The sequence below is a fragment of the Sprattus sprattus genome (genome assembly GCF_963457725.1).
Source record: "Sprattus sprattus genome assembly, chromosome: 18".
Classification (NCBI taxonomy): Eukaryota; Metazoa; Chordata; class Actinopteri; order Clupeiformes; family Clupeidae; genus Sprattus; species Sprattus sprattus.
In genome coordinates, this window is record NC_137916.1 from 15,653,426 (window position 1) to 15,672,443 (window position 19,018).

Genomic DNA, 19,018 nt, shown 5'->3' on the forward strand with positions numbered 1-19,018 from the left:
GATGTTATACCATCTTGTTGTCGCGCTGCTTATTGGTATCATGATTATATCAAAACTTTATTAAAACTTCAAGCATTGTTAAAGCACTCACAGAAACATGTATCACAGGCTGAATTAGAGACAAAAATAGTAAAGTGCATAGATTAAAGAGAGGCTGGGTAGGAATCATTACAATTTTGGTGTCAATGGTAAGGCATAAGAGTATGGTAAGAAAGTATACTTTTTCTGTATAGTTAAAAATATGCAGTGACACTAGAATAGCAATGACTTGACATCATACACCGTGCCAGGTGAAAATGTTGAATACTACAAAACATGTCATGCAATATAGTGAAATAAAGAGCAGATGGCAGTATTACTGTTGTGATTTACCAGCACTTGCATTTAAAATGTAATCAAGCAGGATCTTTTCCCCGCTGTGTGCTGATCATGAGGGCTCAGTATCTGATCCTGGAACAGCTGTCCATCAGCTCAAACACATCCTCACCCACGTCGTTATACTGCACACTAAAAAAAGGCAGAAGTTAATGTCAGGCAATGTTTCTGTCTGATATTCACACACTATACTGTATCTCTGCACACTGCTATTTTGTTTGATATTCACACAGACCTATACTGTATGTCTGTACTCTGCTATTGTGTTTGATATTCACACAGACCTATACTGTATGTCTGTACTCTGCTATTGTGTTTGATATTCACACAGACCTACACTGTATGTCTGTACTCTGCTATTGTCACTCACTTGAGCTCCTTCATGCCGGGGCAGGCCTTTGCAAGCTGGACCAGGGAGGGAATAGAGTTGTCGGTCAGAGAGTTGTTCTTCAGGATGAGGGTCGCCAGAGAGCCGTGGGCCCTCACTGCTTCACACAGATCCGCCACACAGTCATCTGTCAGGCCAATCATCTCTAAACTAACAGACATATACACACAAACTGTATTAAAGCAGACAGTATTAATAATTGAATAATTATGACCGTGGGCATTACATTAAAACACACGTACAACAAAAATAATTAACAAGAAACAAATGCAGTTATTGTTCACTGGACAGGGATTGCGTAATGACACCACGCAACAGCGTACTTAAGCAGTTATGTCACATGTCTGTGTAAAGAGAGAGAGGTAAGACAGACAGAAGCCAAGGAGATGTCGTTCTAAATTTTAGTACAGAGGTTACCGAGTGTTAGTAGGTTTCAGTTAATCTGAGTGGGTGTGAGGGAGGTGGAGGGATATCAGGAGGAGTTAATACTCTCTGGATCAGGTGAGTTAAAGGGTGGGATGTAAGGGAGTGTATACTGCAGCATGCACGTCTGTGGGGGTATGTGAAAGTATGTGAGAGGCTACTCACTCCAGATCCTGTAGTTTGCAGTGTGCATGTTTCAGGGCCCTCCACAGGTGTCTGGCTCCAGTGTCTCCCACTTTGTTCAATCCCAGAGCCAGAGCCTGCAGCTTAGACCCATCACACAGCACTTCCTCCAGGGCACTAAACACTGGCAGGGTCAGCTCACACCGTGTCATACTGTGAACAAAAAATACACACACCAACATATATTGGAAAATTGTAAATTAAACATTGCATTATTTCATTGGTTCCTTTTCAGCTTAAGATCCAAAAGAAAAAAATGTAGTGCACCAGGACCCGACTCACTAAAATACATCATGAACTGCCATAACATCTACATTCATAAACTACTGATAAACAACACAAATTAAAAAAGCTATTTGAAAAGTTTTAATTTCATTATAAATGTAAATCACAGCAATATTCAAATTTGCTGAGTGTAATGTTAAGTTTCTCACCACCTCATAACGAACTTGCACTATAAGCTTGCACTGAAAAATTAGGAAATAGACGCAGTATGGAAATAAACTTGAGTGGGGACAGGTCCGTGACAGGTCTTATTTATATGCTTAGTGCTTCCTTATTTGTGGGGAAATGTTTAGTTCATTAGTACAGGGATTGCTACCTGAGACTGATGAGAGAACATTCCGGCCCCTTGAGGCACTCGCAGAGGAGAAGCGCCCCCTCCTGGCCGAGGTTATTACAGGAAAGGTCCAGCTCTGCCAATGACTCTCCTGATCTCACAGCAGCAGCCAAAGCTGCACAGCATGAGTCAGTCAGCTCACACTCAACCAGCCTGAACACACACACACACACACACACACACACACACACACACACACACACACACACACACACACACACACACACACACACACACACACACACACACACACACACAGGTATCAGATTTGTTTAGTTTCCTGAAGCAGCTTTAAACATGAGAGATAATAAATATGATGTGATAGCTATCTTCAGTGGGAGTGGAGTATGAATGAGCAGTCAGCTCCAGATGAACATGTGTCAGACTAAAGTGCATGTTTATTCCAGTACATGTAGAGTAGAATGAGGAGCTGACCATGTGCATGTGAGTTTGTGTGTGTATAACTTGAGGGTTTGTTTTACTTGAGTGTGTGTATTTTGCAGCTGGGTTTGCCGAGGCCATTTGAGAGAGTGTTCACTCCGAGGTCACACAGGTCATTACTGGTCAGATCAAGGGATGTTAAAGGACAGTGACCACAGCTCAAGGCCTCAGACAGTGCACTCATCGAGCTGGCGGTGAGATCACAGCTGTGGAGACTAATCACACACATACACATCACACACAGTTAAACACACTAACACCACAGACTACCTTGACAGAGTACAACCCCCAACAAAGGCAGCTACTCAACTGTGTCGAGAGCGCACTGAACGTGCGGGGTGTTTAGATTATGTGTTTACCTGAGCTCCTGCAATTTACACTGCTGGCTCTTGAGTGCGTTGCTAAGCAGCGTAAGTCCCTCATCAGTGAGACTGTTCCCGCGCAGATCCAGAACACGCAGTGCACAGACCGCAAGAGCTGCAGACAGGTCCTTACAACATACAGCTGTGAGCTTACAAACAGGGACCCTACACACACACACACACACACACACACACATTTATACACAGATAATACCATGGATTGGTAAAACACAGCAGACACACACACACACTACTTTGTGTTAAAGGCTATTTTCTATTTGGATGCCACTGTGTAAAAGACTGTGTAAGCTATGCAGAAACTCTCTCTCTCTCTCACACAGACATGAGCATCTGTACCTGAGTGTGTGCAGGGGGGAATGGCTGAGGGCAGGGCAGAGCACCCTGAGTCCCTCATCTCTGAGGCTGGAGTAGGACAGATCAAGCTCAGTGGTGCTTCCCCCTCTGAGGCCTTCTGCAAGATGGGCCAAGGCTCCTGGAGTCAAGTTGCTCTGAGACAGACTGAGACACATACACACATACACACACACACACACACACACACAGTTAAGTTAAGTTTAAAGGCCAGAAAATGTGGATGTCAAAGCTATAACAGTGCTTATAACACTGATTCTACAATAAAGTCCAAATATTAATGAAAATAGTTCAAGAGAAATGTGTTTAAATGAGATGTCATCTGAAGGGGAAAAATGCTGTCCTGTGCAGCACTGTTCTATTACAAGCTATGCTGTACCGCACTATTTGGCTGCTGCACTATACTCATTTTAGTTTTAGTTATAGTCTGGAAGCTTTCCAATGAGAACAACTTGATCTGTTTTCTATCACCAGCTATGTGATTTATGCAATTTCAAAGAGAAAGCACTTGGATTTGAAATCTGAAATATGTCAACCTGTCCAGAGTATCACATTCAGATCTGCTTTAAGAGAGATGAATCAGTTATGTGTATATATGGGCCATTCTACCGAATTGGTGCAAAGTCAGGTCGGAAATATTTTGATTTTTTTTATGTTTTATTCCCAAAACTTTGTCCGTATGTATATTGTACCATATCTAAAGTACACTTATCTAGTAAAAGAACAGTCAATTTTTATATTGTATTTTCAGAATGTGTTGGAATGTTTTTCCTCTTCCAAAAATTGTCACTACCGAAACATCACATTTACTATAGTAAAAAAGTATTATTATTGACCTGTTCAGATTGTGTTTCCTTCCCTTCTCTGAAGAGTATTTTTACAAATATTTCTTGAAGGTTTTCACAATGAAATCCATAAAAATGAATTTTTTACCAAATTTTCAAGTTCAATTTATACAATTCATCAAAATCTAAGTGCAATATTTCTTTGTAAAATGCAAAATACTGATCATATTGATTCCAGAGTTGTTGATTGATGAAATTGAACATACATTAATCCAATCAGTATCATAACATTTTAGTTGATTACTCAATATACTTAATTTTTTACAAAACATCCTGTGTTTCGGTAGTGCTGCACTGTTTCGGTAGTGACATCCAGTGTTTCGGTAGTGACTGCACTGTTGGATGAATGTTCATTTCTCTCCCAAAATCTTCCAAAAGGTGCTCTGGGCCGCCCTTTAGTCCACACAACACATTTATTTAAAAAAATATCGGATTGAACTACTTACCATTTCATTTTGTCACTACTGAAATCATCAGGTCACTACCATATGTTTCGGTAGTGACTGTTTCGGTAGTGACAATTCTAGCTAATTTTAAGCATAAATAAAGAATTCTAACAAGCACACTGCATGCAAAGACATCTTTGAAGAGGTGAACACACATACAAACATAAGATTTTCCATGAAACCCCAAAAGGTTTACTTAATTGAAGAAAACATGCGTTTCGGTAGTGACAATTCTTAAGGTTACACGTCGATTTTCAGACTTTGGAACACATTTATATAAAAACTATGGGATTTAGCTACTTACCATTCAACCATGAGGGTCAGAGATGCAGTGTCACTGCATGGTCAAAAATGCAGAGTCGTGGCTAAAACACAGGCTCAGCCAATGGACTAAAACTCTTGTGTTTCGGTAGTGACATGAAAACTAGGGACATGATTTTTTGAGTATAGAAAATTGATTTAAAAATTAAACCCACAATAAATCTAAATATTCCAAGTTCTGTTTCAACCCAATCATAAAGATCTTTGAAATTAAATCATTGAAAAAAATCTAAAAAAATTGAAAAGTGTTATTTAAAGGCATTGAAATTTAGATGTCAGGGTTGGGGACAGCTACTTCCCAATAGAAAGTACCCTATAAATGATGATTTTGTATATATTTAGCTTATCACTATCTCATGTAATGCATTGGGTTTATATAGACCATAACATTTTCTAATTAAATATCTATGCCTAAATACCTAATTGTTTTGTAAATAGTTTTTATTGTTGAGGGACTGCATATTACACGAATTCGGTAGAATGGCCCATATACAGTATATATATACAGCCGCGGAAAAAATTAAGAGACCACTTCAAAATTATCAGTTTCTCTGGTTTTACTATTTATTGGTATGTGTTAAAGTAAAAAGTACATTTTAGTTGTATTCTATAACCTACTGGCAACATTCCTACCAAATTTCAAATAAAAATATTGTCATTTAGATCATTTATTTGCAGAAAAATGACAATTGGTCAAAATAGCACAAAAGATGCAGTGTCTTCAGATCTCGAATAACGCAAAGAAAACAAGCTCATATTCATTTTTAAACTACACAATACTAATGCTTTAACTTAGGAAGAGTTCAGAAATCAATATTTGGTGGAATAACCTTGATTTAAAATCACAACTTTCATGTGTCTTGCCATGCTCTCCACCAGTCTTTCACATTGCCGTTGGGTGACTTTATGCTACTCCTGGCGCAAGAATTCAAGCAGCTCGGCTTCTTTTCATGGCTTGTGACCATCCATCTTCCTCTTGATCACATTTCAGAGTTTTTTTATGGGATTCAGGTCTCGAAATTGGGCTGGCCATGACAGGGTCCTGATCTGGTGATACTCCATCCACACCTTTACTGGCCTGGCTGTGTGGCATGGAGCATTGCCCTGCTGGAAAAAACACTTCTCAGAGTTGGGGAACATTGTCAGAGCAAAAGGAAGCAAGTTTTTCTTCCGGGACAACGTTGTACTTTGCCTGGCTGAGGTTTGTAAAAGACCATAAGGATTGAACCAAAGCGGACTGGAGGGTCTCCTAGTTCGTCTTCTCTGATGAGTCCAATTTTCAGCTTTGCCCAACACATGGTCGTCTGATGGTTAGACGGAGACCTGGAGAGGCCTACAAGCCACAGAGTCTTGCACCTACTGTGAAATTGGACTCATCAGAGAAGACGAACTAGGAGACCCTCCAGTCGGCTTTGGTTCAATCCTTATGGTCTTTTACAAACCTCAGCCAGGCAAAGTACAACGTTGTCCCGGAAGAAAAACTTGCTTCCTTTTGCTCTGACAATGTTCCCCAACTCTGAGAAGTGTTTTTTCCAGCAGGGCAATGCTCCATGCCACACAGCCAGGCCAGTAAAGGTGTGGATGGAGTATCACCAGATCAGGACCCTGTCATGGCCAGCCCAATTTCGAGACCTGAATCCCATAAAAAAAACTCTGAAATGTGATCAAGAGGAAGATGGATGGTCACAAGCCATGAAAAGAAGCCGAGCTGCTTGAATTCTTGCGCCAGGAGTAGCATAAAGTCACCCAACGGCAATGTGAAAGACTGGTGGAGAGCATGCCAAGACACATGAAAGTTGTGATTTTAAATCAAGGTTATTCCACCAAATATTGATTTCTGAACTCTTCCTAAGTTAAAGCATTAGTATTGTGTAGTTTAAAAATGAATATGAGCTTGTTTTCTTTGCGTTATTCGAGATCTGAAGACACTGCATCTTTTGTGCTATTTTGACCAATTGTCATTTTTCTGCAAATAAATGATCTAAATGACAATATTTGTATTTGAAATTAGGTAGGAATGTTGCCAGTAGGTTATAGAATAAAACAAAAATGTACATTTAACTTTAACACATACCAATAAATAGTAAAACCAGAGAAACTGATAATTTTGAAGTGGTCTCTTAATTTTTTCCGCGGCTGTATATTTGAAAAGGCCTTTCTTTGGGGAGAAGATGGGTTATCCTGCTATTCAGCTAACCCATTTACTAACCTTAATCTCAATCTCAGGCTGCCAGTTTAATATTGCTAGGGCAGTGTCTGCTATTATAACTACACTCCAATCCAATCAATTTCACAAAAATGTGTGAAACTTGTACTCGTTTCAATTCTGAACAGAACTATGCTAATAATGAGCTGTGCTGAACTGTTAACTGCCCCGCCCCTGGTATACTCACATGATACTGTAAGCCATCTTAAAAACAGGAAGCAGTTGTGAAGTGTGATCACTTGTCAGGTTGCTGTTGTAAAGGTTCAGCCGTTGGATCTCCCCAGCACAGCTCAGCACGTAGCTCAGTGCTGCATAGTCTGCTCCTCGAGGGCAACCGTAGCTGATCCCCAGTCTCGCGCTTGGGCTGCTGATGCTTTGCTTCACCAGTGTTTGGTTCTGAGTTTCCCTCAGCAGGCTGAAGCAACTCAGGTGTCTCTCTCTGGAGTAGCTGTCCAGGTCTTGTTGCGTGTTAGTCTGCAGCCAACGCTGAAACCCTGCGCCCTTCTCCGCTGCATATCCTGCCTCCAGCAGCCCCTCCAGTGGTACCCGCTGAGAAGTCTCGGACAGCCCAGCCGCAAACACATACACATACTCCAAACTTCCGTTCTCCCGTTCCTCCAGATCAGTCATCAGATGATCCATGTGGTCTTCCCATCCACAGTCCTCAAGGAACAAGCTGACAGCCACAAGGAACTCCTGCATCATTGGAGACAGGAATAAGAAAGTGTGGGCTCCGTGGGCATCGATGGCCTCTTGCAGAAATGCACGCAGCTGTGGAGAGGAAAGGAATGGCTCCAGACCACATGCCAGCAGTTCCTCTTGAGAGCAAAAGCCTCGGCCATCCATGGAGCTGGTACGTGCCAATTGGGCTAACCCACGCAGCAGGGTGGGGACGGGGGGCACCTGAGCTGCACCTGCTGGGCTGACACTGGGTCTCAGGCTGAGGGCTGTGATGTGAGCCCACAGCTGTGTCAGAGTCTCAGGAGGGGCACCTCCAGTCTGCTGCAAGGTGCGACATACAGAGGCCAGTGTCCAGCAGAAGAGAGGCAAGCTGCTGAACTTATATCCAAACACGCTCTCACAGAGCTGAGTCATCTTCGATGCCAGATCCCCATCCTCACTGAGGAAGCGTTGGAAGAACTGGCTCCTCTGAGAGGTGGAGAAGCCCAGCACCTTCACAAACTTGAAATCAGGGGGCAGTGCACCCATGTCTGGCTCCCATCTGGATGTTATGAGGAGGGAGGCAGCAGGCAGCAGAGTGCCCTGTGCCAAGCTGGTTAGCAGGTGGGAGATGGGCACTGGGCACCTAGGGTCAGAACAGAGAGGGAGAGAGGACGGAGAGATGAGCAGCTCATCGATGTCGGGAAGATGAGGGATTTCATCCAGCCCATCCAGGAGAATCAGGAGCCGGGGCTGGGTGGGTGAGGATGGTTCTTTCAGAACATAAGAGACAGTGGTGGAGGAGAGATGAGGGTGAGCCACCATTAGAAGATTCTCCAGAGACAGACAGCTTTGCTTCCTCTCCTCCTTCTCACGCACAGACCCAGATTCCCTTACTTTACTCACCCAAGTGGTCACACACTCACTGACAGACAGGTGTAAGACCAGCTCATAGCCCTTCAGCACTTGGCCCCTTGCCCAATCCTGTGCTAACTTGTTCACGAACACACTCTTCCCTGCCCCGGCTGGTCCTGTCAACACCACCACCTGACGTTTTGCCAACAGGGTGTCCTCAGAAGTCAGCACAGTCGTGATGACATCATCCAAGCAACGTCTATTCATGTCCAAATATCTGTAGTCTGAGTACTGTTCAGCTTTGGGGATGAGGACTGCTGTCAGAGGGCGGTGCTGGTCTCCGATTAGCACCTCAACAGGGGATTGATTTACCAGGAATGAGCTGCTGCCTTTTGGAGTGACTGTGGGAGTCAGCAGCGCTTGAATGTGCCGAGACCGGGCATCTGTCAGAGAGAGGAGGAGAACATATGTGAATGAGTCTAGTAAGGTGATAGTGATTGTAGCCAACAGCCAAACACGGCCATGTGCCGAATGGACACAGTTGAAAGTGTGTTGATTTACCGACAAGGAGGCACGGAGAAAATATACAATTCGATAAACTCATGTCATAAATAGTTGCCAAATAAAGTACCACATGCATACTTAGCCAACTGCCCGTGCTGTCGCAGTCATCTTGAACAGTTGCCATCACTTTATCTTTGAAACACACGTTGTAAAGCAAAATGACACGGTAGGCTACTGATGTTCAAGTTCAAAGACAATGTGACCATCAATAGCGCACTCGCTGACAGAGGGAAGAAATGGGGAACGAAAGGAAGTAAGTACTGTGCAATATCCCGAAGCGCGGCCACAGTCCAAAACACACCCTCATCAAATGAATCATAACTTGTCTACTCGCGGTGGGCATGAAAAAGAACATAGAGTGCTATGATTCAAAAACGCATTAAGCGATGAATACACCCCATGCACACCCTAAACTGGACTTAACTGAACAGTTAGAGAGTATAACGTGCTATTCGTTGTATGTAGGTAATGCAACACGCTTCTTTCACACAGCAGTAAGTCATAAAATATGACGGCACCAATAACTTTTGCCACTAGGGGTCAGCAGACCATTGTACCACAGCCAGTCTAGCGTATAGAGGCAGTTTACTGCTTCCTTCTTCTTCTTCTTTGTCGTTTTACGACAGCCGGAATTCTTAGTGTTGAACTGCTGCCCCCTCTGGATCACTCCCTTACGCCACCATGCTTAAATCATATTAATTTAAATGTAATTGCACCCTACGTTTGTTTTTTTAAGATGTAAACTAAATAATACGATACTGTGATGGGACACATCAATGCTGATGTTGATATAAAACAAAATATATAATTTTAATTAAAATCATCATTTTATGTTGTCTGGGAATTCCCCGTTCCTTCACTGCATTTCATTTGCTCAGTTAGTCTGGCAAACTACTAAATGGAGGTCCACTTCACTCACGTAATTGGACACGCCTTTAACCAATCAGACCAACGATACTATACAACGATACAACGATCGGTAATAAAGCAAACACATATTTTTTCTGTATGAATTGTTTCAGAGCAAGTTTCTGTTCTATTTTCAAAGAAAACTTGCCTTTGAAATCATCCAAGACAGCCGCGAGAGCAGTTTATAGTTTGCTGTGCTTTTCTCTTAGGTTTCGCTTTTGATTCTAGACGTGGTTATTTTAAATCCGCCAATGGCGCGCCAGGTAGCCAAAAGCCAGTTTGTGATTGGTCCCAGAGATCCTGAGAATGCTGTAATGAATGGCTGTGCAATCTTTGCCAGACCTAGTCTGGGAAGTCCCGCCCCACTTCTTCCGGCCAAATTGATTTTGCCTCAGAACTGGGTCTGGCCAAGTTTGCATACCCGTTCATTTCAAGGTTTCCAGAATCCTTGGAGCCAATCACAAACTGGCTTTTGGCTACCTGGCGCGCCATTGGCGGATTTAAACTTACCACGGCTACGTTATAAAATCTCCTGCATGGAGAGTTTTTAAACATTGGACATGGTGGCCGCCGAAGCACCGCAAAACTTCGATAAGGCAAGTTTTCTTTGAAAACAGAACAGAAACTTGCCCTGGAACAATTCATACAGAAAAAATATGTGTTTGCTTTATTACCGATCGTTGTATCGTTGTATAGTATCGTTGGTCTGATTGGTTAAAGGACTGTCCAATCAGGTGGCTGAAGTGGAGCGCCGTTGAGAGTTGGCCAGACCAACTGAACAAATGGAATGCAGTGAAGGGGCAGGGAATTCCCAGACAATGCCAGACCCCTTTCAGAGGCAAAATCAAATTGGCCGGAGAAGAGGGGCGGGACTTCCCAGACTACATTTTATGGGTTGAAAATGGCTCCACTATTAAAGATTATCCTGGAACTTGCAATGCCGATGCTGACGTACTCAACCGTTTGGGGCTTACCTACGTCATGAAATGGGTAAGCACCCCAGCACCCGCCCATTATTGTGAGTCTCATACTTTTTGCTAATCGGGACTCATCATTTACAGGAGCTACCCCACAGCCCCTTGCCTATTCTTAGCATTTGGTGGGAGGAGTCAGAGCTGGGGTGTGAAGTTACATTTCAATCCAGTGGTTTCCAGGAATTTTAAAATCCATATTTTTCCTCTTTCATTCAGTTCTAAAATAATTTCCAACTGATAATTCTACCAAACCCATGCCCCTTATTTCTGTAAATCTCTGCCGTGTACCTCTTGCATGATATGAGTACCTGCTGTACTGTTTGTGATTGTTGACACACCTGACTTAACCCGGTTGGATGCTTTCCTATGACATTAAGTTTGCCATTCAGGTTCTCCTTGTAGTCATAATTACTTGCTCCTTTCTCTTCCACCCAACCTCCCACCCCCTTCTTAGGTTTACTGTACCTGTCACTCTGATCAGGAATTAATACAGGTGCCTCCCTTTGTCTCCTGTTGTCACTCCACATTAAATTCCATCCAAACAATACTTCCCTCCTCTGCTTTGGAAAGCTACTCTGATTGCCAACAGAATCTCATAGATGAGATGTACCAGCCCCAGTACTTTTGATAGCCGACTCTCAATTATTCACTAATTCACCTGTCCACACCTCTATGCCAGCATGTCTGCATCACCTGTTGGTTGGCTATCAGGTTCACCCAGTAATTCGCTAGAAGCTGTTTACGGCGTTAACCCAATGTCATTCCCCGGTCTCAACCTGCAATACACATATCGGTGAGGAACACACATCCCTGGTACATATCCTAAGTATCTTGGCTTGGATTAGATCCAGCCCTGACAGAAATGATTAAAAAGAAGACCTGTACACTTCATTCTAATCAAAGACACATACATTTGTTTTAGTGATGCTGTTTCCTTCTGATAGGGACAGTAACTGTCCCTTTCCACCCTCAAATCTGCCCTTCCTCCCATACTTTATACAGAATCAAAAGCTTCTGTCGCCCCTCGTCGCTAATGGGTTTTAACATTATAACAGACTTCATCTTTCCCTGGAGCTGAATTTTCACACTTGTCCAGTGTCCTCTCTCTCAGGGTGACAAATTGTTTGAAATCGTGACCATTTGCTAACCAACGTCTTGCATTGTAATATTGTCATCATTAGTAGTGACACCGTACATTATTTGACTCTTGGCTTGACTCTTGGTTGGATACTAAGACCATCTCATATTTTTTCCCATTTCAGACCTACCATAATTAACTGATGTACCGCTGCCTCCAGAAAAAATTGGATCCTTCCCATACGGATTTGACCTGCTAATGGATTTATTACTCTTTCGTTTTCTCTTATTGTTGTCTTTTTCCATATATTTTTCAATTTCCTTTAATAATAATGTTCTGTTTATGCTCCCTCCTACTATTCTCTCCTGAAGCTACTTGTTCTCTTCTGGTGCTCCGTTCAATCCCCTCCTTGCTGCTTCTGCGTATGAAACTTCATCCCTAACTTTTATGTGTTGAATCTCAGCCTCCAGTTTCATAACTTCACATCCCCATTTTGCAACACTGTGCCCCCCTCCACAATTATAGAATGATTGTCTTATTCTCTGCCCACATTTACCATATTCATGATCACCACCACACTGGGCATATCTTTTTCCCCCTTGCATATCCTTGCAAAATGCCCAAATGGCTGACAGTTGAAACACCTTATTGGTTATGGTATGTATTCTCTTACCTGTGAATCCAAAGTACAGTTCTCTTGGCAGGTCCTTGTTTCAGATTCTACCAGGTCTGACTCAGTTACATTTTTTTCTCTATCCTCTCAGTCAATATTCTGACACTCTAAACTAATTTGACACTCTTTACATCTCACGTTGACATTTTCAAGGTCCTTGCATACCAACTGTAAGAGGAGTAAAATCAGCACTTTCCATCTTTTTTTGCTAATTCAATCTGCCCTTCAGAGTTACATCCTACACATTTCTGTCATCCAGAACTCTAACATATTTCATCTCTCCTCCTATTTGATTGCTGATCATTTTTGTCAACTTCATCAGATCTAATCTTCCCCTTTAAACCTCACAACTAGATTAAATGATTGTTCCTCTATATTTTCCCTTTCTTCACTCTCCAATCTACCCATATCCCCCCTCTTATATCCCCTTCCCTGTCCCTGTATCTCCCAGTTACTATCTCCATTTCCACCCTTCTCACTGTCTTCTCCCTCATTATCCTCCATACTACTGCTATCATTATCTTCCTGACTACACTCTATGGCAGTAGGGAACACGGAGCAAGAGCACGGTATACCAGACCTATACAATCTGTCAGCCGATACCCCCACACAACATTCCCCACTCTGACTGCTCTATTAAACAATATTACCCGGATGTCCGAAATCCAAAAATGTACAATCAAACTGCTTATTTTATCCTATTGTTGCCTGCCCTGCCTGCTTTCTCCCCGTACTCACTCATTAAACAAACAATTCCCTCTCTGAGCTCTGGTCTGTACTCTTTCCTAACCAGGAGTGTCATGTTTAACTTTCCGATTCGACCAGGCGCAGGCCATATCTAAATCTGTCTAATTCAATAGTAGGCCTATGCTACTTTTTCACAAGGACTAAGTTGTATGTTTACAAATGGAAGTGTGGGATTTGATGGCCAAATTCATTGCCATAGTAGGCTTTGTGAAACCTCCATAGATGAAGATTGGCTAGACCCGCACATTTCTGATTTTGAAACGTATTAGTCTAGGCTACTAGACCTTCCCATTAACCATCTTAAAAAAAGATCTCTAACAGATCACTCCCTACAATAATGGTTAGCCTACAATATGATAGCATTCATATATGGTACAAGCCCCTTTTCTCTGAAATTGTGGTGATATTTAAGCATGAGAGCATAGGCATGCTGTCTTATAACTCAAACTTGCGAGTGGGTGTATGTTCTAAATATTTCTTGTGATTTCACTTTACTATTAGTAGTTGTAAGATTCATGATCAAGCAGCTGCTGTGACCACCAGAAGTTGGCCAGCGGAATACCCAAAATGGTTATCTTATCATGGTCACAAAGGAAAAGGCCCCACACTGGATTTCCTCAGGTCATATGCACAAGAAGTCTAGGGCCTCCGAATCGGATTTACTTTTCACACCAATCGAATCTTTTAATTTCGTAAATACAGAGGCTGGCAATGAGAGATTTGCGTAAAAACGGAGCCACCAGATTGTGTTTAAAGGGCTGTAGTACATACCTCACACACAACGCTTTATTTACAACACTGAAAAAACGTGAAAAACCTAGAGACTATACAGCACGAGGATAAACATATTACACAAGACATTCAAGCTCCAATTAACAACATTACATTATGATGGTTAATAAAATCAGTGGTCAGACTAAAGGATATGAGAAAAATAATAATTTTTTCTATTGATAATAAAGAGTTTGGAACAGTACAACATGACATGTCTGTCATCCCATTTCCCATGAGCCTTTGCTGCGACCATTTTACATACATTTATGAATAAAAAAGCAAATTAAATCGCTGGCCAATTTATATTTGTGGTCATTAAAGTTATGTTACGTCTGAATAAGAAGAATTATATCAAGATAGGAGGCTAATCAAAAATCAGAAGGCTGGGTTAATGTTAGTGAATTCGAGGCCCACCACGAGTGAGATTTTGAGGGAGAACAAGCTATATATATATATATATATGTATATATATATATATATATACGATCACGTGGGGCAATGACGTCATCAGGTTGCGTGAAACCGTGCAGACGAACACCAGCCACCGTACCGATTCAAATCTACTCACTTTCTACCCCAGACTTCGATCGTTGCGGAAACCGTGTGCGGATAGAGAGTGTTCGTATTTATGATAGGGCTTGCGGACGAAGACAAACTAGACTTCGTGTGCACATAGCCTTAGACACCTGGGGTCAGGAAGCAAACTGAGGTGTGAGTGACTGCAATTAATCATAGTATGGGAATGGGGGAAGCCATTGAGAACCATCTCAGACAGAGAAACCAGATTATCATATACAACACAAAAGGTTGCCAGACCTGTTTGCATTACAAGCCTAGCTCATTTACATTGGAGGCCTAGGAGTGGTCTTAAAACAGTATGCCTAGAATTGTGGATGCTTGTTATTCAGTCCTACACCGCTGAATCCGGAGTAAGGCTGCTTCGTCACTGCACATTATTGGAATAAAGATTGCTGCATCAGAAACAAAGAAACTTCCTTCATTTCTTACATAGTCTACACTTAAATAAGCTATTTTCAAGTGTGAAATGGACTTACTGCTCAGTATGTGGTTAACAGGGACAAACAGCCAAACGACCACCCAAGGTTACGTCAATCGAATTAGATCAAGGCATGACCAGTTTTACCCCATCTCTGTTGCATCCTCTTCTAAGGAAGAAAAGGTGTCGAACTTCTCTTTACCATACTTGTGGTGGAAGATGTGGAATTAGAAGAATCACAAGCATGTATTCTTACTGACCAAAGAATGTAAGCAGAACATTTGTCAAAGGTTTTAAAAGTTTACAAGGATATCTCCCTTGAGTAAAAACAGTACACAGCCAGTCACCTTCAAAAGTCACCTTTATTTATTTATTTATTTATAGGTTATATATATTAAAACAACCTGTTTAGACAGCCAGTGAAGAGCTGTAGATGCAATGGAAAAGAGAAGTTGGAAATGTTTATACTGTACTGTATTAAATGTGAATGAAGAAATGTGTGTGTGTGCGTGTGTGTTTATCTGGAGGTATGGCTATCCTGAGTCTCTGTAACTTTGATGAGCACTTTTGGTGCTGACATCTTGCGGGGAGTGGATCGGTTGGCTGAATCAGAGAGAGAGAGAGAATTTAAATGAAACAGACACATCAACTTTCATACACACACATGCATGCGCAATGCACACACATTGACTACATATTCTAATGTGACTCTGCATGACGGATACTCACAGCTTGTCTGGACATTGACAACATGATCCTGTCCAATCCTGAGGAAAATCAACACAAAATCAAACAATCATCAAAATGTATGACATCTAACCATATGATTTGTCTTTGTCACATTCCTATCTAACCTGTTTTCTTCTCCTTCCAGCAGACGATGGTAGGTGGCAATCTCAATATCAAGTGCCAGCTTGATGTCCATAAGCTTCTGGTAGTCACGCAGTTGCTTGGCCATGTCCTGCTTTGCGTTCTGCAGGGCTTCCTCTAGCTGATGGATCCTGACGTGGGCATCCTTCAATGCCGCTTCGCCCTGGCTCTCCGAATCCGAGATCTGGAGATCCAGAGTGGCACACTGCAAAGAAAGAAAGAATGCAATACCATCAGAACTGACATTATTACATGACTGACATTATTATTATGACACTTATTACAGTTTATGTTTTGAGGCCAATTTGGATAAATAAAAATGTGTGTTGTACTTATAGAGTGTTCTTTGAGTCCTTTTGTGTGTCTGTTACATTTCCTGTCTCCTTGTTTTGGTTTTTATGTTGTGGATGTATCTGTATGAATTCTATATTTCTATGTGGAATGGAGTCTTGATTTTTGATTCCACATTCATCAGGACTCTCAGGAAGAAGTGATAATAGAGTAGCCAAAAGGGCCTTTCTGGTATGATGATCTACATATATCACTAGCGAAGGCAGAAAAGGATAATAAGATTGCACAAGATCAACTGCAATCCATTCATGTTTGTCATATCTGAAAGTGCAGCTATGTTGTTGTTGTGTGTTTCTGTTGTCATTCCTGTTCTGAGGAGTTGCTATGGCAACAGACTCTCACCTGTGCTTTAACACCACTGATTTCGTTGTGCAGGCGAGTGATAATGCGCTTTAAGTCAGCAATCTCCTGCTTGCTTATCCTCAGCTCTTCTGAGGAATGGTCAGCCTGGGCAGAGACCTGATCAAACTATTCAAAGACAAAGAGAAAAGAGCTCATTACCAGTGTTGTGTGTGAGTTTGTGTATGTATGTGTATAAGTGTGTGTGTGTGTTTGTGTGCGTGTGTGCGTGTGTGTGTGTGTGTGTGTGTGTGTGTGTGTATGTGTGTGTGTGTGTGTGTCTGTGTGTGTGTGTGTGTGTGTGTGTGTGTGTGTGTATAAGTGTGTGTGTGTGTGATTGAGAGAGAGAGAGAGAGAGAGAGAGTGTAAGAGAGACAGTGTGTTTTTTTGTGTTCTAACCTTGGTCTGGTACCAAGCCTCAGCGTCCTTGCGGCTGCGTGAGGAGATGTCTGCATACTGTGCTTTCACCTCAGACACAATCTGCTGCATGTCCAGTGCTCGTGAGTTATCCATCTCAACGATCACCGAGACGTCCCGCATCTCAGCCTCCAGCTCACGTCGCTCCTGACCACAGGAAGACCAGCAGAGAGAATGTAAAGGTTCTCATTCATTTGAACTTTGTCCTAAAGATGTTCCAATATTACATCTACTACATGCATTGGCAGTATACACTGAGAGTGAGAGAGAGAGAGAGCGATGATTTAAAAGTCTATAAATTGTGAATGATACGTATGTATTCAGAAAGAATGCTATTACCTCATCATACAGTTTCTTGAACAGATTGATATCCTGGATAATGCTGGCCTGTTTTACCTCCAGATCAGCGTGCAACATGTACCCAACATCCACATCCTACGGGATATTGGCACACTCATAGTTAGTTAGACATAAAGGATGCAGGACCAAGGCTTGCTGCAGTGTACCAGAGCGCCATGGAATACTATATGTCTATGTGCTAAACTAAGTCTATTCTAAGATGTTGAGACTGTGCTGTTGATTGTGTCCGTGTGTGCAGTATGTGTATACCTTCTTCAGCAGAACAAACTCATTTTCTGCTTCAGTTCTCCTGTTGATCTCCACCTCATACCTACAAACAGGTGTGGTGAGAGAGGCATTCACATCAGTGTCAACCCACATTAAACCAAACCAGATCTGACCTTAAGAGTGTTTGCTTCTAAGCGGTGTTTTATACACATGTTTGTGTGTCAGCCATTCTACATTCTTAACATTGTATCCTGTAAGTTAAGAATGCCTAGTGCGCCTTGTACGAGGTATGCCCTGTGATGTGATGTATTTTCCTGTGTCATTCATAAGTTCTGAATCAGATGGCTCACTTCTGCTTCTTGTCCTCCACCTCTGCGTGGACACTCCTGAGCTCTGCATTCAGGTGCTGCTTGTTGATCGCAAGCTGCTGCAGCTGGGCCTCAAGGCCCTGGATGTGGGCCTTGAGCAGGGGCTCACACTTAGAGGGAGGCCGAGTCTCAGCATTCAGCACCTGCCACTTGGCCTCCAGCATTTTATTCTGCTGCTCCAGGTGCCGCACCTGTGTGTGTGTGTGTGTGTGTGTGTGTGTGTGTGTGTGTGTGTATGTGTGTGTGTGTGTGTTTGTGTGTGTGAGGGAGAGAGAGAGAGAGAATAAGAATAATTAAAGGGGGAGAGAAAGGAGAGAGAACAAGTGAGAGACAGGAACATGGAAAACAGAATGAAGGAGTAAGAGGAAACCATGATTGATGAGGAGAAGAACAAGGAGGGGTGAGAAAGGATGATCAAATTGTTGAGGATGAAAGAAAGGAGAGGATGAAGGAGGGAGAGCGGGAAAGAGGGGGTAGCAATGGAAAGAGGGGGAGCACAATGAGATACAGTGTTTGAAGGTAATCTTTTATTTTTTACTTGCTTCATAATATTGTTAGTTAAATTTCACTGAACTGGGAGATCAGGGTACTGTTCGGCGACGCTCGCTAAGCGGTTTAGCGAGCTAAATTCCAGGCTAAAAAAAGACAACACCGCTTTAGCGAGTTCGTGGAAGCAACTTTTTACCAATCACCATGGTAATTAATCGCTTAGCCCTAACCTGCTCCAGGGCAGGCTAACCAAAGTTTAGCTGGCTAAACTTGCCACACCCACGCCAAAAGGAGGGATCCCATTGATAAGGAGTCATATTGTAGTTTGATTAGCGTAGGAAAAGTTCTTTGCGATCGCCAAGAAGATCCATTTTTCCATCATGATGAGTTCTTGTGTGAGCGCTA

At 42.4% G+C, this 19,018-nt stretch overlaps 1 protein-coding gene across 1 annotated transcript; it reads right to left on the minus strand.

The window, feature by feature from the left end:
- Positions 1-437: 437 nt before the first annotated feature.
- Positions 438-18,288, minus strand: LOC308379123 (uncharacterized protein; the record flags this gene model as incomplete). Its single annotated transcript, XM_080856179.1, has 17 exons — positions 438-507; positions 746-913; positions 1,352-1,522; positions 1,971-2,141; positions 2,471-2,644; positions 2,789-2,956; positions 3,149-3,310; positions 7,169-8,939; positions 9,139-9,206; positions 9,579-9,744; positions 15,942-15,979; positions 16,067-16,287; positions 16,776-16,901; positions 17,172-17,336; positions 17,529-17,624; positions 17,799-17,859; positions 18,107-18,288. 17 exons carry the CDS (start codon positions 18,286-18,288, stop codon positions 438-440), a joined length of 3,978 nt encoding a protein of 1,325 aa, XP_080712305.1.
- Positions 18,289-19,018: the final 730 nt, after the last annotated feature.